Source organism: Musca vetustissima, unplaced genomic scaffold (genome assembly GCF_032173495.1).
Source record: "Musca vetustissima isolate MV318-11 ecotype Yass unplaced genomic scaffold, APGP_CSIRO_Mvet_v1 utg111558, whole genome shotgun sequence".
Classification (NCBI taxonomy): Eukaryota; Metazoa; Arthropoda; class Insecta; order Diptera; family Muscidae; genus Musca; species Musca vetustissima.
In genome coordinates, this window is record NW_026887425.1 from 54,517 (window position 1) to 79,462 (window position 24,946).

The following is a 24,946-nucleotide window of genomic DNA, read 5'->3' on the forward strand; positions in this document are numbered from 1 at the left end:
GTCGCTTCTTTACTTTTCGAACCATTTCTGCTGATGTTGCTGTTTTTTTTCGTCCACTTCCTTGACGTCGGGCTACGTTACCAGTATCACGGTAATGAGCGGTGGTACGAAACACAACAGATTTATTCACATTTAAATGCTGGAGTGCTCTAACGATAGCCACTGTGGTTAACCAGCCAATATAAAGAAACCACTCTATCACGCTTGAATTCCCCCAGGAATAACTGTTTTCTGGAAAATTCTCACCAAGCATAGGCTCGAACTGTACCTAATTCAGCACATTGTGCAAAATTTTGTCTCATGCGAAAATATATTGGGAGTTTGGTGCACCATTTACACAAAATCGGACGAAACTATATATGGGAGCTATATCTAAATCTTAACAGACTTCAACAAAACTTCAAAGACATTAAACTGGACCAATGAAAGTACGCTGTGCAAAATTTTGTTTCAATCGGACAAGGAACTGATTTTCTCCAATTTCAATAGGGTTCGTCATTGGGCCAAATAAGTGACTTGTGCCAAATTTCATCCAAATCGGATCATAAATGCGGCCTGTACTTTGTTCACAAAAATAAATGTTGTTGTTGTTTTGTAGTGATGAGTGAAGGCTTTTTGTCTTTCCAGTAAAATTGTAAAATGTGGAATTACTGCCTTTACATGTTGAGCCAGCGATATTTTATGGGATAGCTTATTAGTTGCCAAATCAGGATTGTACGGCGGATGACCTATCAATTTAAAGTTTTTGGTAAACAAATGTTAGTATGCCACTCAGAATTGATTTCCGGATTTCCCCTAAGAATCTGGCGATTATGTGTCGTTGTATTTGGATCGTTTTTGTAAAATCACACCATTGCAAAAACCGGTTAAAATATTGTTGAGCATTTGATTAAAAATTAATAAATGCGGCCTGTACTTTTTTCACTAAAACATAATTTAAACGTGTATTTTGGGTGAGCTTTTTAAGCAATTTAATGAAAAAAACTTTTTTGGTCATTCTTTTTGAGAAAAATGTCATAATACTCGTTAGTCATAAGGATATCCCTTTGAAAGACTATGTTAAACCAGTGAACGGATCAGTACAGTCGGATGGGGCCGACCATATGATACACTACGCAACCCTAATTTTCTGCTGATCTATATTCCGAGCCTTGGTGATATTTCCCGATATTTGCACCCTCTTAATCGATTAGAGATCAACAGCTCCTCTTTCTCACCCTGGCATATAGCCATTCTAAATGGTTAACCAAATCCCTACCCCGAATAAAATTTGTAATGTTCGGGTTACAATAGCATTAGTAAACCACACAGAAATAAAGTTTTCGGTCCTTTCCATGCCCTAACTATCCTCTGATCATCACCGAAATTTTTAAGTGTCGTCCGTGACTATAACGTAAACTTCCTGAAAAATGTCATAGCAATCCGCACGACATTTTCGCTTCTCTAGTGTGGTAACCAAATCGAAATACATAGACACCTGTAATTATATTAGTGTAACACCCACATCCGGTTACATACAATAATATACTTGGTATCAATTTAAGTTCTCCAGTCCAGTATGTCCTTCAGGAATAAGTATATACGTCATAGAATGAAATTGTTACTATTTTTCACACAAAAGTCTGGGTCCATTTAAACCGCTAAATATTGTCGGATTGCCACAAAAAGAACCATGCTTATTCCTTGATCAGATCCATTTCTCCGTGTAAAAATCCGTGATTTTTGGGATATAATTGTGGCCTCTGAAGCAATCAGAAAAATAAACAAAAACAAAGTTTCTTCTCCATTTCATTCCCTAATATTAACGGGTCAATTCAAAAATAGAGGTCCTCTTTCGTCCGAACCTAACCTACATGCATAATTTCATGACGTTTGGTTCATAACTGTGACTTGTATTGTGTTTACAATTTATAATGGACAGACGGACACACATGCCTAGATCAAATCAGCTAGTCGAAATATGACGATCGGTATACGAAAAGGACAAATTTATTTATTATTTATTTAGTTTATTTATCGTGTGAACATTATTGTTTTGAAATTCCACAAGTAAATTCCCACAATCATGTAGAATATTAGTGAAAGTATTTTCGAACAAATTTGGCACAATTATAAATATGTATTTCAAGCACGTTGTGGTTTGTCAATCTTACCGAACAATAAATATTAGTTTTATATTTTCAATACTCCTTCAAAAAACAAACAAAAAAATCAAATCAATTTTTGTTGTTATTGCCATTATCGAATTTGATTGATATTGATTTGACACTAACAATAATATTGGCAATTTTTTTATTGATTTTTTTCTGTTTGATTGGTCACTGATTTGGCAATAATCATCATCGTCATTTCGAGAGAGACTACCACCACCAATTTCAAACAATTTGACTGTCATAAAAACATATTTTTTGACAATGTTGGTGCTCTGCATTTGTAATGATTATTTAATTTTTTTTTTTGCTGTTATTTATTTTTTATATTCATTGTTTATATGTGTTATGATTGTATGTCTGTGTTTGTCCGACGATATGCGATCAACATCGTTGTCAATTCATACCTGTTACATCTTGTTGTTGTTGCTGTTGAGACGATGGTCCATTGCTCTCTACTAGTTGTATGTTGGATTGCTGTTGTTGTTGCTGCTGCTGTTGCATTGACAACATTGACTGTTGCTGTTGTTGCACTGTATCGGCCTGATTTTGTGTCTGCTGTAGCTGTTGCTTCTGTTGTGTGGTCTCACCAGTACCACCGACATTATGGCCCAGAGTTGTTGTTATGCCGCCACTGAACACCAAAATCAGACACAAAAGCCACAACCATTGTATCGTAACAAAATTCAATTTGTTGCGATCGGTAATCATTGCTGTCAGGGGATCTGGATTGTTAATAGACAAACAAAAACGAAAGAAGCAAACAAAAAATTGAAAACAATATTAAATTAGTTTACAAACGAAATTGTTAAATCAAAAAATGGAATTGCCAAATTAGACAAATTGTATAGAAAAAAAATTGGAATAATGTTTTATTTTTTTTATTGATAAATGAATATTTAAAGTAGCCAAAGTTGGGTTTGAAATATACTAGAAATAGTTTTTTCATTTCATTCATTTAGTGGTGGAATTTTTTAAGGACTATTAGATTCAGAAGCATGAAAATTTCAAATAATATTTTCCCAAGGGCTATTACATTGAAGGACTTTTGATGTTGGGGGAAAAATATCAAAAATAATACATTTTTGGTGGATTTAAAAAAAAACGTAATTTTTAAAGTTATATTTTTAAGAGAGATTTGAGCTATTATCGTGGATTTTTTGAGAATATTTTCCTAAGAAAATGTTCAACTATTAGTTTTGATTTTTTTTTATTTATATAAAGGATATATTTTCAGGGAATTGGTTAAGGATATATTTCCATGGAATATTTTCCCTAAATGCGTGGCTTTTATACCCTTAGTCGTAGGTCGAATGCGGGTATATTTACGGTGTGATGAATAAAGGAGTCCCATTGAAATATTGTATTTAGACTGCAAGTATCATTGAACCAAATTCGTTTCAGACTTTTCGAAGTAGATTTACAAATGTACTCCGTCCGATTGCTGCACACGATAACTCCCAATGAAGCAACCTCTTTCATTCATACTGTGCTCATCGTAATATCTTTACCAGATAAGTCTGTATAATCTTTGTAACTCTCCCATAAGGCGTATCTCTCCCACAGAGGCTCAACATTTTGAAAACTTTGGTATTTAACAGGTATTCAGGCTATGAAAACTTGTAAATTGTATATGAAGTGAATGGAGTATCCGATTTGATCTATTGATGGTATATCGTAATATTTTTACTTTTTATACAAACGATCGATTTAGTGCAACTATTCGCAGTATAATTAACACTCACAAAAAGCTAGTCCTTAAAAATATCTTCTTTGTGTCTATTAGTTTCCGGGAAAATATTTATTAAAGTCGCAAGTGGGTCTATTAGACTTTAAACAAATTTTATATTAAAAATCGATAATAATAAAAAACTTTTGAAACCCATATTTATGGCTCCGACGGATACCTTTATATACATGTTTATAAATACATTCTTCAAAAATTAAAAAAAAATATTTTATTTAAACTGAAACATCTCCACCACAAGGTCAACATTCAAAATACTTAAAATTGATCGGAACTATGCTATGGTAAATTCATGTCGGGAGAAATAATATCAAAAATAAAGTCAGGAGCTTGAACATACCCAAAAATTAAGCGTAACCTTTGTTTAGATGCCATGTAGAAAAATATATTGAAAAAAGTTTTGTGCAGAACATTCGTATCCATCAAGGTCCTGAAATGCCCAATAACAGGGCCAAAATATAGTCGCTTTAGTCAGTTAGAAAATACGCCTTGGACCATTAAAATACCTATACGAGGAGGTCGAACGATATTTGTGAACTGACATATCAAATTATAGCCTACTCGGTTGAAACCCGAGTCAAAAATCCTCAGATGTCGCAAGTTCTAGGAATATTTATATAGGGACTATACTAAAATCGAATAATTAAGATATTCGTAGGACTGTTTAGAAACATATGCCAAATATGGCATATTGAGAAACCAACACTATCCTAATATATTTTTCCACAACAGGCCTTGACTGCCTTATGTACAGGGTGAGGTGAAAAAACTGCAACCAGTTTCAGACTGCTGTCACTTCTAAGTCACTCGTCCGACAGCTGTTAAAATTATTCCAGTGACAGCTCATTATATTGTTTACAAGCGTACAAAAGCATTTTGGTGAGAATTTTCCAGAATTTGGTTTGCTCCGGTGTGATAACATTCCTTGTCCAGCAGGAAACAAACAAAATGATCGTGTTTACTTGCCAAAGATGTCAGCACCTTTGGTTGGCCACCAGAACTCAAGTGCCGGCCATTGATGGTGTGGGCCGCCATAAGAGCCGATGGTCACTCTCCGCTGGTACTAATCGACCGTGTCATCAGAATAAAAGCCGAATATTATCGCGAAAATATTCTGGAGTACGCAAACATATTGGCCGCTGACCTTGGGCATTCCAACAGGACTCAGCACGCGCCACCAAGAATGGTTTTTTGTTTCCATTCAATAAAATTAAAAAAATGTAAAAAAATATGGCGTTTGACTTTTTTGCAGTTTTTTTCTCTCACCCTTCATATTGTTCATAACATATAAAAAATCCAGTGCAGTCTTCAAAGAAAATTTTTTGAAATATCCAGGCATATAGAGTGGCTAGTCCTCCGAAGAATGTTATTAAAAAACAACTCATATAGAATTGCTGGTTCTCTAAAAAATTTATTTTAAAAATCCAGGCTAGTACTTTGAAAAATATTGTTAAAAAATAAGATTTTTCAATTATCCTTATACTAATCTCTAAACTATATCTAAAAAAAATATTTATAAAAAATTCGGTTTTCATATAAATATGTTCCAAAAATGCAAATTAATCAAACTGCTAATCCTTGGAAAAATATTCATAAAAAAATACAAACATTGAACGGCTTCTTCTCAGAAAAATATATTTTTTAAAATACACACAGAGTCCTCCGAAATGTATATTTAACGAGCGGCTAGTCCTCCGAACACATATTAAACAATCCGGAGTATTCGTCTGAGAAATATTCTTAAAATAACCACACGTATAGAGCTGTTAGTCCTCAGAAAAATATTTCTAAAAACACCACGCAAATAAAATTGCTGATCGCCTTAAAATATATTTAAAAAGACAGGCTTGTCTTCTATACAATATTGCTAACAAATTAGGATTAATGTTGACCTGATAGGCCTATTAAAATGTTGTAAAAAAATCCACGCTTATAGGCCTGATAGACCTATTTGTTATATATTAGAAAATTGACTCTTTGAGAGATGCTGGAACTTTCAAAATTTTATTTAATAGACGTAACAGTATTTTGAAAAATATTATTTGAAAATATTTTTAAAAATTCACGCTTATAGATCTGAAAGTCCTTTAAAAATAATATAAATATATATTATTGATATAATAGTCCTTGGAAAAATATTTTCAATATGTCCACGCTTATAGATTTGACTGAAAAAAATATTTCTTTCGAGTCTGTTCTTTAAAAATATCCTTTAAAATTTAGATTATTTCATAATTTTTGTTCCCACTACTAAATGACAAAAAGTAAATAACAAATTTCTTATAATTTTTAAACATCAGATAATTTATTTATCTATTTTTGTCAAATATATAGACATTAAACACCAATTAACTTTAATAGCCCTCTGTTTGTGTCTTAAGTCTTTTGTTTTGTGTGTTTATCTATCTCTACTGTTGACGTTAAATGCAATTACCCAAAAAAACAATAAAGACATAAATATTCCGTTTACACAGTGACAAATTTTTGGCTTTCATTGCAAATCGTTAAAATAAATATTCGCGCAGCGTAACAAATGGACAAACGAATGAATCTTCGAATGAAAAAAGAAATAAAACAAAAAATCAGAAGTGGGTATTTGGTGGGAAAATTTATGATTTTTTTAAAACCACAACATAAATTTAAATTAACTGTCAACGGGTGAACAGACAAACAAACAGACAAAAAATCCAACAACATCAAAAGACATTTGCTTTGGCAAATGTACCAACAATGTTACGTCTTGAATGCTGTATAAATCAAGCAAAAATTTTGAACAAAAAAACTCAGCAGAAGAAAAATAAAAAATGATTCTCATTTTCGAAGTTACAATTTTAAATTAAAAACAAAAATACAAAAAGAAGCCGATGCCGCCACAGCCACCATCATTGCCAAATCTCGGGAACATCGATCTTTCTTTCTACAACATCATCATCGTTGCCTTCTTCCTTCTTTACTTTCTTGTTATAACATAACAGCCCCGGACAAGAAGCAACTCAAAAGGTAGAAATAATTTCACTTTCATCAGCCAAGAAAAGTTTGAGAAAAAAATCAGAAACAACATGGATGAATGACTGTTTGCTGTGACTTGGACCTCCAAAATCTTAAAACAAATGCAAAAGTTACAGGAAACCCCTCTGAGTTATGGTGCCACAGTCAAAGAAAAAAAAAAAAAAAACACGAGAACGCAACCACCGGACAGTCAACCATGTCATGTAACACAACAACCTACAATCGAACAATCCCTAAGGACACGTTAAACATATTTTATCGTTCCGAAAGAAACGACCGATCGTCCGGCTGGCCACAGAAAGAAATATTCCCATCCTTGTTTTTTTGTTTTATTCTCCAGCCGCTCAGTTGTAACGTGTGTATGTATCGTCGTCCAGCGCTTGTCTTAGCTGCCACAAAAATGCAATTGTCAAAAATTGATCAGCCCACCCATGCAATTTTGTACATCTTCTTTTTGCGTTGCAATTCCATTTTCGTTTGGGTTGTGGCCATTCTTTTTGGCGTGGATACGGCGCTATACCCTACAGCTGATCTTAATAGAGTCCACGCTTGTAATAGTAAAAAAAAAATATTCTTTAAAAATCCACGCCTTTGATAGTCCTTGGACTGCCCAACCTTTGAAATAAAAATCCACGCCTATAGAGCTGGCAGACCTTTGAAAAATATTCTTTAAAAATCCACGCCTATAGAGCTGGCAGACCTTTGAAAAATATTCTTTAAAAATCCACGCCTATAGAGCTGGCAGACCTTTGAAAAATATTCTTTAAAAATCCACGCCTATAGAGCTGGCAGACCTTTGAAAAATATTCTTTAAAAATCCACGCCTATAGAGCTGGCAGACCTTTGAAAAATATTCTTTAAAAATCCACGCCTATAGAGCTGGCAGACCTTTGAAAAATATTCTTTAAAAATCCACGCCTATAGAGCTGGCAGACCTTTGAAAAATATTCTTTAAAAATCCACGCCTATAGAGCTGGCAGACCTTTAAAAAATATTCTTTAAAAATCCACGCCTATAGAGCTGGCAGACCTTTGAAAAATATTCTTTAAAAATCCACGCCTATAGAGCTGGCAGACCTTTGAAAAATATTCTTTAAAAATCCACGCCTATAGAGCTGGCAGACCTTTGAAAAATATTCTTTAAAAATCCACGCCTATAGAGCTGGCAGACCTTTGAAAAATATTCTTTAAAAATCCACGCCTATAGAGCTGGCAGACCTTTGAAAAATATTCTTTAAAAATCCACGCCTTTAGAGCTGGCAGACCTTTGAAAAATATTCTTTAAAAATCCACGCCTATAGAGCTGGCAGACCTTTAAAAAATATTCTTTAAATATCCACGTCTCTAGAGCTACCAGACCTTTGAAAAATATTCTTTAAAAATCAACGCCTATAGGGCATCCAGACCTTTGACAAATATTCTTTAAAAATCCACGCCTATAGAGCTGGCAGACCTTTAAAAAATATTCTTTAAATATCCACGTCTCTAGAGCTACCAGACCTTTGAAAAATATTCTTTAAAAATCAACGCCTATAGGGCATCCAGACCTTTGACAAATATTCTTTTAAAAATCCACGCCTATAGAGCTGCTCGAGAATTCATTGAAAATTTATTCTCCAAATATCCTCCCTTTAGTTTTTTTATTCCCCTAAAATGTGTTACAGCTCCTGCTAATCGACGTTTACCTCCTCCATTGCATTACATTTCATTTCTTATTTTTTTTTTTTTTTTTGGCTTGTATTTATTTATCCTCCAGGGTCCTCCCGATCATACAGACACAATATCATCATACGATTGATGCCATTTAATGATTGTGTCTTTTTCTTCTCAATTGATGACCGCAGATGCGCGGCAAAGTATCTTTAACACAAAGCACAACACGATGGAACATCTTCTTCTCGTCGTCGTTGTCTTATTGTTGCGATTTCAAGCCCTTTGGCAATACACCGTGAGACAGAGAGAGGATAGATTTACAATCATGTTACCGCTACACAGCATGTGGCGTTACAATCACAATTCTTTTCGCTGAGTGGTGGTCAGTTTGGCGCAATATTTTTTTCTTCTTCTTCTTGTTTGCCTTCTTGATTCCCCTTAATACACATGATTGCTTTGACCACACATCAGCCTGTGACTTTGTAAATTGTATATATAAATAGAAGAAATTATGTGTTGGTATAGGATTACAAGCATTTTCTTTATTTTAAGAGGGATTTGGAGAATAGTATTATATTGCCTACATTGTTAAAGGGTCATAAGTAGCTTGACCGAGTTGCTTAATTTGCATAAAATCGAGCGAAAATATACATTCAAGTCATATATAAATCTGAACCGATTTCAACAATACTAAATATATATAATTCTAGGCTGTATGTGAAGAATTTCGATGAATTTAGTCGCAATCGTAGAAACTGTGGGTATTTGGCGTCTAGTTTAGGTGAAATCGACCAAGAAATATATATATATATATATATATATATAGGAGCTATATCAAAATTTGAACCGATTTCAACATAGTTATTTACACTTAATTAAATGTTCAATTTGGTACATTGTGAACAATTTCTTCGGGAACGGATAAACGGTTTGTATATGATGCTTGGGTGATACAGTCATAATTTCATAGCCAATTTGGACGCTAGGCAAAAGTTCATGTCACCCTCTACATCCAATCAGTCGATAAAATATATGGAATCTATATCTAAATTTAAATCGAGTACAAAACATATAATACACTTCATTATAGACAAATTAGAACGATTCTAAACCTAATTCAGTACACTACGCCAAATTGTGTGCAATTCGGTATATAGGTACTTTGGTGCACCATTTACATTAAATCGGAAGATAATATATACGGGAACTATATCTAAATCTGAACATTTTTTTTTTTTTTTTGAAACTTAACATACGTCATTCAAGACTAAATTCAGTAGATTATCCAAAATGTCGTTCAAATCGAAAGATATATAGGGACTTTGGTTTACATTAAATCGGAAGAAAATATATACGGGAGCTATATCTAAATCAGGACCGATTTTTCCCAATTTCAATGGGGTTCGTACTTGGGCCAAACAAGTGAGCTGTGCCAAATTTCATCCAATTCGGATAAAAAAATGCGAACTGTACTTTGTTTACAATGCATAAATCGACTCAGAAAGTGATTCTATGCATATTCTCAAAATGAACCATGTGTCTATCTAGTTTCCTTTTGCCTGTTACAAACATACAAATGGCGCGGATGAACTGGAAAATATTTTGTTGCAGATAGCCGCTTCTTGAGTCGTAGGGAATAGGGTGGGCCCGGTAGTACAAAATGAAAAAAATCGCTGTTGAAAACATAAATTTACTGTGAAAAAAATTCATTTCGGGCGGTTTCGATCCCCCTCCTCTGCGTACGTCCCTGATACGTACATAACGTATTCAAACGACATTGTTAGAATAAAATTTCTCGATTTGTCAACAACATCAAATTTATTATTGTTTTATGTTTGTTTAACAATGTCGACAGCCGTTAAAAATTTTTAGAATATCAAAGTCGATCAGAATGTTGTTTAATTTTTTAAACAATTCGACAACTATGACCCGAACATCACGAAATTTTACACCAGAAAGGGAATATGGCCAAAGAATAAGCATGACTATTTTGATGCAGACTGGTCAAATATTTACACCTGAAGGACATAGAGTGGTTGACCCTTAAATTGATACCAATTATATTGTTGTATATACTCGAATATGGGAGTTATACGTAAATATTTAAAGGTGTCTATTTGTTATGATATTGTTTAGCATTACTATTACCCCACTAGAGGGCGGAAATGTCATGCTGATCGCTTTGAAATTTTACATGATGTTCCGGTTATGGTCAAGGACGACACATATAATATTCGGTGATGTTGAGATGATATTTAGGGGGTGCAATGAACCGAAAAGCTTTATTTTTGTCATATTTTCAAGTAGCTCTAGAGGCCAGAAGGGTGTCATAAGTTGTTGTGAAGGGTATCATAAGGTCGGTCCCGTCCGACTACACTGCTCCGACTACTCTGTACTAGTAATATATTTTTCAATTATTAAAAAATCTGACGATTTTTATTTGAAAATCTTTTGTTTAGTATCTCACATAATAATGATGTAAATTTATCTCGAAAAGTTTAAGAGCCAATAAAACATTAATTTATGACAGTAAGATATTTTTAAAATTTTAGATCCCCCAAAGTTATAATAACCTCCATTAATATTTATATTCCACTCAGTGTTTAAAAGCTTCACTAAAATAATGTTAATAAAACACTCGTGCATGGGCAAAAAACTGAAGCTCAATAAAACCGTACAAAAGTGTAAATAATGACGACAAATACATTTGGAAATTGAAATAAATGCAACACCAAGCACAACATATGGCATATAGCACCAGCCAATACTGCTGCAGAGCTACTAAGCTGAAGCAAAGAAGCGAACAAAACAACAACAACACCACCAAACATTAATTTCATTTGAAGAATGTCATCTTCACTTTTTAAGTGAAAGATAAATATGCAGTTAAATGCTTTAAAAAGCAGAAGTTAAATGCCACACTTAGCTAGAAAAAAAAAACAACAACAAAATAAATAATACTAACAAATAATCATAATAATACTAATACCGGTAATAAAAATAATAATTATTGTTATTATTATTGTTGCAATATCAACTAAATGCGTTCGTGTGTGTGTGAGTGTCCAGTGGTTATGCTGGTAGCTGTAAAAAAATAATGTTGCAAATGTTGCATGCAACTGTCTCTATGGAACATTGATAGTAGTTGATGGTGTATTATCGTCTCCCCGGAGAGATATAGAGAGAGAGAGGAATAGGGATGCCGATGTGAGAGTCGATGCAATTTTAGACTTAATTGAGCACGTTTGCAACATTATTCAGAAAGAAGTATGATTCGAAAGCTATATCTAAATTTTAACCGATTTTAAAAAAACTTAAAAAGAAACCCCAAATAAATTGGGAAATTCCGAATGGTCATACCTATACACCCTAAACACTTTAGTAGCATCCATATGTAAAGACAAACAAAACACTTTGGCTATTTGGTAAACATTGTCACCAAAGTGTTGTAGCAAAACTACAACCCAAATGCATTCGAACATTATGTATGAATGCGACATAACGCACAACAACAAAAACAATAATTATACAAACAATGAAAACAAATAAAAAAATAAATATTTTCAAAGAAAATACTAATCGGACAACTCCCTACCACATTAATGAACTTCGTAAAGGGAAAGGTAGTCCATAAACACGCAGTTTAAGGCGTGGTGGTGGTGGTGGTGGTGCTGGTGACGTACTTCACTAAAGTAGCCAATTTCAGATGCTAGACAGTGGCTACGTGTTTAATTGTTAAAAAAGGGTGAGTGAAACGATTTTTAGTTTTAGGTTTTTTGAAGTGTTAAATAGCCACGCTTTACTACCACTTTCGTTTCAGCAAAAAAAAAAAAAAAAAAAACAATCTATCAACAATGGTAAAGTGAAAATCTTTAGTGTTTTTGGAATAGTTTAACGATTTTCTATATCGCCACCACATTTGGCGTTTGGCCGGCCATATGTAATGCAACGCAAATCGAAAGACTTAAGCAACAAACTTTCTTGTATTCTTTATTGGTGACATTGCGGCCCATCCCCTGCATATTAATTATATTTTTGGAATTTTTTTTTTTTAGGAGTGTTTATTGTTTAAAGCATTTTTGCTTTATTAGTCACTGTACCATATTTAGTTATGAGTTTGCGTAACAATACAATACATTGAAGTAAATATGGAATTAGAAATAGTTAATACAAAAAACTCCACCATGAAAATAAGGAACTTTTCGAATTTAATGCTACCATTTTCAGAAGACTCCCATGTATGTATAACGTCTCATATCACATACAATGCTACCAATGATATTTAATATAATAAAATCGGTTAAGATTTAGATATATTGAGGTCAATCCTACTCTTCACTAGGAAGCCTGTAACATGATTACAAATCTTCATTTCCAACATAGTCATAGCCACGTCAGTGCCTACATTTCTCCCCTCAACAAATTCGATGACTTTAACATAATTATTTCGAAAATGGATCCTTGAGAAGTGGTTTTTTACGTCTAGTCGGTCTGACAATATATACAGAGGTGCTTTATGTGAAGACATAACCATAGACAAAATTCCATGAAAGTTTCAGACAGAAATCTGACAAAGTGGCTGAAATATCCGGTTAAATTATATTTGTAAAACAATTACATTTGTAAAACAATTTAGCATTCACTATGAAGATATTCAGCGTTACGTAGCATAAGGCATCGTCTGACAAAGGATTAAGGCTTAATCCGAATTGCGGGTCCTTGACCCCGGTCCTTTGTAAAGGACCCTTAATCCGAATTAAGGCTTAATCGGGATTAAGTGGACCTTAATCCGGATTAAGACTTAATCCTTTGTCAAGGACCCTTAATTCAGAGTTAAGTGGCTCTTAATCCGGATTAAGGGACACTTAATCCGGATTAGGACGGATTAAGCCTTAATCCGGATTAAGTGTCCCTTAATCCGGATTAAGGCCATTTAATGCGGATTAAGGACCACTTAATCCCGATTAAGGACCACTTAATCCCGATTAAGGGACACTTAATCCGGATTAAGGGTCCTTGACCCTGGATTAAGGCTTCATCCGGATTTAATGTTCCTTAATCCGGATTAAGCCTTAATCCTGGGTCAAGGACCCTTAATCCAGATTAAGGCTTAATCCGGTTTAAGGGCCTTTGTGTATGAAAAGTACTAAATTTGGTACTATTTGTTGATCGTAAAGAGATTGAATACTTAAAAATAGGAATTAGGATTACTATTGGAGTACAGGATTGAGGTACTTATGTGTACTAAATGGTATTATGTTTGGTACAACTTGATTATGTGCAAACGGATAGGCTGGACTCCAGACTTAAGGAATTAAAATTACTGTTGGATTGAGGTAGTTAGGAAATTCGTAATTCTGGGAACATAAAGTACTAAATGATACCAAATAGTCATGGTCCGTTTTGAGAATATGCATAGAATCACTTTCTGAGTCGATTTATGCATGTCCGTGCGTCTGTCTGTCCTTTTAAAATGAAAACAAAGTACAGGTTGCATATATGATCCGAATTGGGAGATGTTTGGCCCAAGGACGAACCGTATTGAAATAGGGGAACTCGGTTCAAATTTAGATATAGCTCGATGTATAGTTTCGTCCGATTTAAAGTAAATGGTGCACCAAAGTCCTTATATATCTTTTGATTATCACGAAATTTGGCATGGTGTACCGAATTAAGTCTAGAATGTTGTATGCTAAGTTTCTTGAAAATAGGTTCAGCTTTAGATATATTTTCTCCCGATTTTAAGTAAATAGTACCAAATTTAGTACTTTTCATACACATAAGTACGCATTTCTAAAATGTAGCATCTACATCCTTCTAACTTTCTATCACTGAACCACATCCAAAATTTTAGAATTCTTGATTAAGCCTTAATCCTGGGTCAAGAACCCTTAATCCGCACTAATCCGATTTAGCGTCCCTTAATCCGGATTAAGCCTTAATCCTGGGTCAAGGACCCTTAATCCGGATTAAGGCTTAATCCGGATTAAGGTCCCATGACAAAGGATTACGGCTTAATCAGAATTACGGGTCCTTGATCCTGGTCCTTTGTAAAGGACCCTTAATCCGGATTAAGCCGTAATCTTTTGATCAAGTGGCACTTAATCCGGATTAAGGGTCCTTGACCCAGGATTAAGGCTTAATTTTATTATTAAGGGAGACTTATCCGGATTAAGGGTTAATCCGCCCTAATCCGGATTAAGTGTCCCTTAAGCGTCCCTTTTGTCAAGGACCCTTAATCCGGATTAAGTGGCCTTTAATCCGGATTAAGGATCCTTGACAAAAGATTAAGGCTTAATCCGGATTAAGGGTCCTTTACAAAGGATCAGGATCAAGGACCCGTAATTCGGATTAAGCCTTAATCCTTTGTCAAGGGCCCTTAATCCGGATTAAGTCCTTGACCCAGAATTAAGGCTTAATCCGGATTAAGGGACGCTTAATCCGGATTAGGGCGGATTAATCCTTAATCCGGATTAAGTGTCTCTTAATCCGGATTAAGCCTTAATCCTGGGTCAAGGACCCTTAATCCGGATTAAGTGCCACTTGATCAAAAGATTAAGGCTTAATCCGGATTAAGGGTCCTTTACAAAGGACCAGGATCAAGGACCCGTAATTCTGATTAAGCCGTAATCCTTTGTCATGGGCCCTTAATCCGGATTAAGCCTTAATCCGGATTAAGGGTCCTTGACCCAGGATTAAGGCTTAATCCGGATTAAGGGACGCTAAATCGGATTAGTGCGGATTAAGGGTTCTTGACCCAGGATTAAGGCTTAATCAAGAATTCTAAAATTTTTGATGTGGTTCAGTGATAGAAAGTTAGAAGGATGTAGATGCTCCATTTTAGAAATGCGTACTTATGTGTATGAAAAGTACTAAATTTGGTACTATTTACTTAAAATCGGGAGAAAATATATCTAAAGCTGAACCTATTTTCAAGAAACTTAGCATACAACATTCTAGACTTAATTCGGTACACCATGCCAAATTTCGTGCTAATCTAAAGATATATAAGGACTTTGGTGCACCATTTACTTTAAATCGGACGAAACTATATATCGAACTATATTTAAATTTGAACCGAGTTCCCCAATTTCAATACGGTTCGTACTTGGGCCAAACATCTCCCAATTCGGATCATATATGCAACCTGTACTTTGTTTTCATTTTAACAAGGACAGACAGACGCACGGACATGCATAAATCGACTCAGAAAGTGATTCTATGCATATTCTCAAAACGGACCATGACTATTTGGTATCATTTAGTACTTTATGTTCCCAAAATTACAAATTTCCTAACTACCTCAATCCAACAGTAATTTTAATTCCTTAAGTCTGGAGTCCAGCCTATCCGTTTGCACATAATCAAGTTGTACCATTTAGTACACATAAGTACCTCAATCCTGTACTCCAATAGTAATCCTAATTCCTATTTTTAAGTATTCAATCTCTTTACGATCAACAAATACTACCAAATTTAGTACTTTTCATACACAAGGACCCTTAAACCGGATTAAGCCTTAATCTGGATTAAGTGTCCTTGACCCTGGATTAGGGCTTAATCCGGATTAAGGAACATTTAATCCGGATGAAGCCTTAATCCAGGGTCAAGGACCCTTAATCCGGATTAAGTGTCCCTTAATCGGGATTAAGTGGTCCTTAATCCGCATTTAATGACCTTAATCCGGATTAAGGGACACTTAATCCGGATTAAGGCTTAATCCGTCCTAAGGCTTAAGGGCCACTTGACTCTGAATTAAGGGTCCTTGACAAAGGATTAAGGCTTAATCCGGATTAAGGTCCACTTAATCCCGATTAAGGCTTAATCCGGATTAAGGGTCAAAGGACCGGGGTCAAGGACCCGTAATTCGGATTAAGCCTTAATCCTTTGTCAGACGATGCCTTATGCTACGTAACGCTGAATATCTTCATAGTGAATGCTAAATTGTTTTACAAATGTAATAGATGCCACGATCTGCAGATTTGAAATTATCGCTATCGACATATATAGTCTTCGGTCCCTGGTAATTTATATTTATTTAACCGGATATTTCAGCCATTTTGTCAGATTTCTGCCTGAAACTGTCATGGAATTTTGTCTATGGTTATTTCTTCACATAAAGCACCTCTGTATATATTGTCAGACCGGCTAGACGTAAAAAACCACTTCTCAAGGATCCATTTTCGAAATAATTATGTTAAAGTCATCGAATTTGTTGAGGGGAGAAATGTAGGCACTGACGTGGCTATGACTATGTTGGAAATGAAGATTTGTAATCATGTTACAGGCTTCCTAGTGAAGAGTAGGATTGACCTCAATATATCTAAATCTTAACCGATTTTATTATATTAAATACCATGGGTAGCATTGTATGTGATATGAGACGTTATACATACATGGGAGTCTTCTGAAAATGGTAGCATTAAATTCGAAAAGTTCCTTATTTTCATGGTGGAGTTTTTTGTATTAACTATTTCTAATTCCATATTTACTTCATTGTATTGTATTGTTACGCAAACTCATAACTAAATATGGTACAGTGACTAATAAAGCAAAAATGTATTAAAAAATAAACATTCCTTAAAAAAAATTCCAAAAATATAATTAATATGTAGGGGATGGGCCGCAATGTCACCAATAAAGAATACAAGAAAGTTTGTTGCTTAAGTCTTAATCCGGATCCTGGGACAAGGCCCCTTAATCCGGATTAAGGGACTTGACAAAGGATTAGGACTTAATCCGGATTAAGGGCCACATAATCCCGATTAAGGGACACTTAATCCCGATTAATGCTTATTCCGGATTAAGGCTTAATCCGGATTAAGGGTCCTTGACCCAGGATTAAGGCTTAATCCGGATTAAGGGTCCTTGACCAAGGATTAAGGCTTAATCCGGATTAAGGGGCACTTGATCGAAATTAAGGGTAGACAAAGGGAAAGAGCTAGAATTCTAAAATTATGGATGTGGTTCAGTGATGGAAAGTTAGAAGGATGTAGATGTTCCATTTTAGAAATTCGTACTTAAGGCTTAATCCGCCTTAATCCGGATTAAGTGTCCTTGACAAAGGATTAATGCTTAATCCGGATTAAGGGCCACTTAATAACGATTAATCCGGATTAAGGACCACTTAATCCCGATTAATCCGGATTAAGGCTGGGTCAAGGACCCTTAATCCGGATTAAGCCTTAATCCTGGGTCAAGGACCCTTAATCCGGATTAAGCCTTAATCCTGGGTCAAGACCCTTAATCCGGATTAAAGACCGGATTAAAGTCCCGTTCTAAACGTCCGTCCAGTAGCACGCCACTTACAGAAGGATCGATGCGGATTTGACGACGTAGAAATGAACAAATCGGAATCGATTTCTATGACACGAGAGAGAAATCATTCAGCACTTAATCGGATGACGTTCTGCGGGTTTCACTAGGAGACTCTTGGTCTATTGTGTTCACTATGAGTTCCAGAAAGTGAGTTCACGCAGAGGATCGATCTTGATCTTTCCTTTTTTAAAAATGGACTATTTCCTTTGCTCCATATAGTTCCAACTCCTAGATAGTTCCTTTGCATCTCTCTCTTTCATCGTCCGTTTTGATTTTTGGTCACATAGTTCCGCGTTTATTCGTTGATGAATGAAAAAAGTTAACAGCAATAATAGAGAACAATATTTTAAAAACCAGTGATCGGAACAGTATAGTCGGACGAGGCCGACCATATGATACCCTACACAACTTCCACGAAAATCTAACTCTCTGTGGTTCTATATTCTGAGCTTGGGTTACTAAATAATATCTGAATACGTAAGCACCTGTAAATGTTTACGTGAAACTCCCACATCCGAGTACATATGACAATATAATTGGTATCAATTTAAAGGTCAACCACTCATATTGGATATACTATCAACATCTCAGCTCTATGTCCTTCAGGGTAAATATATACGCTGTAGAATAAACATTTTGTCATATTTCACACAAAAGTCAGGTCCCATTAGACCCGTTAAACATAGACCGATGTTTATCAAAACAGGCATGTTTTTTCTTTCTTTCGATCCCCTTCTCCTTGCAGAAATTCGCGATGTTTGAGCATAATTGCGGCCTCTGTAGCGACCAGAAAATCAGACAAAAATAACGTTTTTGGTCAATTTCATCCCCTAAATATTATTAATAGGGGTCTTCATTGGCCAGAGCTCATCCTACATCCAAAATTTCGTGAAGATTGGTCCTGTATCGTGTTTACAAATTATAATGGACAGACGGACGGGCACACGTGTCTAGATCGACTCAGCTAATCGAGATACTTAATGGTGGGTCTAGGACCAATTTTTCGCGGCGTTACAAACTTTTGGGGCTGCACAAAGCTATAATACCCTGACAACATAATTATGTAGAGTATAAATATTTATATTTTAATAAATATAATATTGGAATAATTCACACCCCCCTAAGGCTATTTCGCGACAGCTGTTATTTCCTAAGAATTGGATTCGGAAGCTTGAATAGGATGGGCAGTTGCACAGGAAATTGTCCAATGTTACGCTGTAGTCTCCACCCGCTCTACACCAGTTACTTCCCTCGCATCCAATCTTGTGTAAGAGGGCCTGCAGACTGTTATGTCCAGTGAGAATACCTGTCAGTCTGCTGATTTCCCTTTTGTTTAGCCTTAAGATTTGCTTTATCTTATCCCTTTGTCAAGGACCCTTAATCCGGATTAAGGGCTACTTAATCCGGATTAAGTGTACTTTAATCCAGATTAAGCCTTAATCCTGGGTCAAGGCCCGGATTAATGGCCACTTAATCCGGATTAAGGGACTTGACAAAGGATTAGGTCTTAATCCGGATTAAGGGCCACTTAATCCCGATTAAGGGACACTTAATCCCGATTAAGGGACACTTAATCCCGATTAAGGGACACTTAATCCCGATTAAGGTACACTTAATCCCGATTAAGGGACACTTAATCCTGATTAAGGCTTAATCCGGATTAAGGGTCATTGACCCAGGATTAAGGCTTAATCCGGATTAAGGGACATTTGATCGAAATTAAGGGTAGACAAAGGGGAAGAGCTAGAATTCTAAACGGGACTTTGGAATTCGTGTTACATTCCAAAGAGTGCGAAATTATATCAGAACCAGTGAGTGGAACAGTATAGTCGGACGGGGCCCAACACAATTGAATTTATAGGTCGTTATGCTGTTAGAAAACGATATATTAGCGGTGTTAATTAGCAAAAACGGATTGTTTTTTATACCCTTCACTAAACTACATATGTTGGTAACAGGCAAAAGGAAACGAGATAGACCCATGGTTCCTTTCAGAAAATGCATTCAATCATTTTCTGAATCGATTTTTCTAAAAATAATGTTTTTACAAATGGCGGTCAAGATAATTCAAAAATAATCCAATCGGTTCCAAATTTTAACACGTTACGTATCCAAAGTGGTGAATGGTATCATATAGACAGCCCCGCCCGACTTTACTTCTATCCTTACTGGTTCCAAAATAAGAACTGTAACTTCTGGAGTGCTTTTTTACGAATGAGCCCAAGCACAATGTACAAATATCGGCTGGACTCTTAAAATTTTGGCGAGACAGCAACACGAGTTCATCTCGTTGTATTCTTATTCTCACATTCAAGCATGTTGTTGGCTCAGTGATGGTATAGGGGTGTTTTTTCTGCAGCTGGAGTTCAAGAACTCCAAAACTTACTGCAGAATGATCCCAAACTTACTGCGCCAGAATGCAGACTTTTGATCCTGTATAATTGTACCAAATACCACACAACACCCTTAAACCTCAGATTATAATCCTATTGAGAATTTGTGGTACATTTTGAAGAACAAATTTAATCAGTATAGCATCAGAAACGCCTTGAAATAGCTTTAAAATGGAATGGGATCAAATCACAAACTAGTATTTTGTTGGAGGTAATTTAAAAACATTACCTTCAACAAAATACTACTTTTTATAAGAATGCATAGTAATATGTATGAAATTTTGTAAATTCTTCTTATTGGATAGAATACTTTGTAAATTGTTAATTTTTTAGTAGTTGTACGTATATGTATACTGTACATCACATTGTAAACCACTTTGAAAAACAATAAAAGCCCTTTTTCATTATTAGACCACAAAGATATACAGTAGCCCTCGTAATAACCAGTAAGGAAAGTAGTAAAGTCGGACGGGGCCGACTATATGATACCCTTCACCACTATGGGTATATTAAACAGTACTATTAACATGAAATTGGATAAAATAAAATATGTGATATTTATTTAAATGTGAATCTACCTAGATCTATCCATAAACATGTCATTCGTTAGTTACAATGGGACAAAGGTATGTAAATCGACTTCAAACAAATATAAATAGGTCATCCGTTGGGCTATGGCTGTACTTCTAGAAAACGTAACTACGCTATTCTATGCTCAATTTTGTACGTTGTGCAAAATTTGATGTCAATCTGACTAACATGAAGAGTTTGATGCCCAATTTACTTGAAATCGGGCGGAAATATATATGGAAGCTCTATCCAAATATTAAGCGATTTCAAACAAACTTGTCTCTACTAATTTCAGAACGTTTTTTTCCTATCAGCCTATTGATTCCTTGGTGCGTCAATTACTTAAAATCAATCTATAATAAAAGAGAGCTATATCTAAATATGGACCGATTTTCACGAAACAAGGCAGACATCACTCTAGGCTCAATTCAGTACGTTATGCCAAATTTCGTGCAAATCGAAAGATATATAGCGACTTTGGTGCACCATTTACATGAAATCGGACGAAACTATATCTGGGAGCTATATAGAAATCTGGACCAATTTTCTCGAAACTTGGCAGACATCACTTAGGCTCAATTCAGTACGTTATGCCAAATTTCGTGCAAATCGAAGGATATATAGGGACATTTGTGCATCATTTACATAAAATCGGACGAAACCATATATGGGAGCTATATCTAAATCAGGAACGATTTTCTCGAAACTTGGCTGACATCATTCTAGGATCAATTCAGTACGTTATGCCAAATTTCGTGCAAATCGAAGGATATATAGGGACTTTGGTGGACCATTTACCTAAAATCGGACGAAACTATATATGGGAGCTATATCTAAATCTTGACCGATTTTCACGAAACTTGGCAGACATCATTCTAGGCTCAATTCAGTACGTTATGCCAAATTTCGTGCAAATCAAAGATATATATGGACTTTGGGGCACCATTTACATGAAATCGGACGAAACTATATATGGGAGCTATATTTAAATCTGGACCTATTTTCTCGAAATTTGGCAGACATCACTCTAGGCTTATTTCAATACGTTATGCCAAATTTCGTGCAAATCGAAGGATACATAGGGACTTTGGTGCACCATTTACATAAAATCGGAAGAAACTATATATGGGAGCTATATCTAAATCAGGAACAATTTTCACGAAACTTGGCAGACATCATTCTAGGCTCAATTCAGTACGTTACGCCAAATTTCGTGCAAATCGAAAGATATATAGGGACTTTGGGGCACCATTTACATTAAATCGGACGAAACTATATATGGGAGCTATATCTAAATCAGGACCAATTTTCACGAAACTTGGAAGACATAATTCTAGACCTCAATGATTAGGCTGTACCAAATTTCGTGCAAATCGAAAGATATATAGGGACCGTTTACATTAAATCGGTTAAATATATATGGGAGCTATATCTAAATCTGATCCGATTTTTCCCAATTTCAATAGGGTTCGTCCTTGGGCCGAATAAGTGACCTATGCCAAATTTCATCCAATTCGGATCATAAATGCGACCTGTACTTTGTTTACAATTTAACATGCACAGACAGACGGACGGACGGACGGACATGCATAAATCGACTTAGAAAGTGATTATATGCATATTCTCAAAAGGAAACATATGCACAAAGACATAATACCCTGTACCACAGTGTGTTGAAGGGTATAATAAAACCTTTAAAACTGTAAACAATTGGAACTTTATGGGTTACGGCATTTCAATTTCGCTTGACCTCATAAAAATAATGAAGTGTATAACACACATTTAATTGAAATTTTCTTTAGATTTAACAATTATGCGTGATTTTTTTATTTATTTTCTTTCTTTCAGCAGTAGCGAGACAGTGAAATGTTTTCACTTCAAACAACACACTTTGAATAATTGATAAGTAAAATTTCCACACATCATCTACAGACACAGTGAGTATTAGTGTAGGGCTTATTTGCTTTGTGTTTTTATGTAAGCAGCATAAAGAAAAACTTACAATTGAATACAGTGTGACCAGAGTTTGTAATTCGATCATCAAACATTTGTCCAACCACAACATCGCACAACATGTATATAGCACGTGTGTATTGTACAAGTGCCGAGTGTAAGTAATTTAATGTGCTATATGATGCGGTTAATGCGATTACCATCATCTTCACAGAAAATTACATCATCATGATGAGCATCATCATTGCCGTCATTGTGATTTTGATGATAATGAAGTTGACAATGTCATTGATATTATGTAGTCATTGAAATGACCTGAAAAATACGTGATGTTTATTCAAGTGAGAGTGAATGCATTTTAAAAAATGATTTGAAAAAATGTCTACTTATATTTTAAGACAGATGATTTGAAGAGCATTCGATAACAAGGACAAAGTATATTTATACACCTTCCAGAACAAGTATTCCGATGCTACGATTTAGTGATTACAGAAACAACAAACACAAAAGTTCGCTTACTAATTTATTTTCTTCAATTATCCACATAAGAAAACTCTTTGTGGGAAAATTTCTAAGATTATTGGTATTTTGTCCAAGACACCTACAGATCGTCCATCCAACATTCATGAAAAACCGTCATGTTTGGTGAAAGGGAGGAACTTTGCTAAATAAAGAAAATCTTGCTTGAACGGGTTAGCACGGAGGAGGAGGAGTTATGGTATGGAGAAACATGACAGCTAAAGGCGTTAAAAATTTGTCTTTTTTAGAATCCATAATGGATCAATATGGTTATTTAAATATTTTAAAGGATAATTTGAATTTGAATCAACTGAACCTAGGACATGTATTGGATCCAATAATGTGGCTGATTCTAAAATTTGTTATAATTTTTAGAATATAATAAAAGCCAACATAACCTTAACAAATCATTGTTAAAAACATTGAACACTTAAGATCTAACGTACAGTATATATTTGAGTTTGAAATTTTAAGTAGAATGTACACGAACACTTGTTCTGGCAAATGTATGTCTACCCTGTGCGACCAGATGATTTATTCTATGGCAGTCAAAATATCTTAGAATATTTATTTTATTTCTATTTATAATGTCAAAAGGGGAAATTAAAGAATCTCAGTTGAGAGTGGAGTCATTATACCCTACTCAACTATATTGTTGTATTATAGCTTTGTGTGACCCCAAGATTTTATAAAGCCGCGAAATATTGGTCCCAGGGAGACCTTTTAGTATACCAATCGTCATATATCGACTAGCTGAGTCGATCTAGACAATTTTGTCCCTCCGTCTGTCTGTCCATTATAATTTGTAAACACGATACTGGCCACAAAGAAGATCAAAAACTTTATTTTTGCCTGTTTTTCTAGTCGCTATACAGGCCACGATTATGACTCGAACATCAATAACTTTTACACAGAGACAGGGGTCTGACCATGGGATTAGCATGACTATTTTAATGAAGATCGGTCAATATTTAGCGGGTTAAAAATTCAAATCCAAGACGAGGGGTTGACCTTTAAATTGATAATAATTATAGTGATATATCTGCTGGGATATGGGAGTTATACTTCAATATATTTACAGGTGTTCACGTATTTTGATATTATTTATTAACCCATTACCACAGTCGATGGCCGAAATATAGCGCTATTGTTTTCGGTATTGATCAGATGGTTTATAGGAAATGAAATGGACAGAAAACTTTTATTTGTCAGGCTTTTTAATCTGTCTAGAGGACATAATTATAAGCCGAACATCAAAAATTTACACGAGAACACTTTGGGCAAGAGATCCAATTTTTTGGCCATAATTAGAGCGGTTGGCTTATGAAATAAATAAATATCACATATATATCACAAAAACGGCAATCAATTTTTTAGTTGTATTATTCAATTTATTTTTGAACATATTTTGTAGAGCTATTTAGTGGCCATAGCTCTACAAAATGTGTTCAAAAAAATGTGTTACAAATGTGAAATGAGATATTGAAAATCAAACAAAATGATTCCAAAATGTCGGATCAAATATAAGAAAAAGTGAAATTTTTTTGGTAGTATTTAAAATAATAATAGCATGAAATCGTTTTTTATGTATTATGCTATTAAAACTATGACATACCTTCATTAAATTTTAATTAT

General features: G+C 34.9%; 1 protein-coding gene across 1 annotated transcript in view; it reads right to left on the reverse strand.

The window, feature by feature from the left end:
* Window positions 1-2,654, reverse strand: part of LOC133335002 (mucin-2) — a 28,137-nt gene extending 25,483 nt beyond the window's left edge. Inside the window, exon 1 of the mRNA XM_061543305.1 lies at window positions 2,558-2,654. Coding sequence (XP_061399289.1) covers window positions 2,558-2,654 — 97 coding nt within the window. The remainder of the gene's footprint in view (window positions 1-2,557) is intronic.
* Window positions 2,655-24,946: the final 22,292 nt, after the last annotated feature.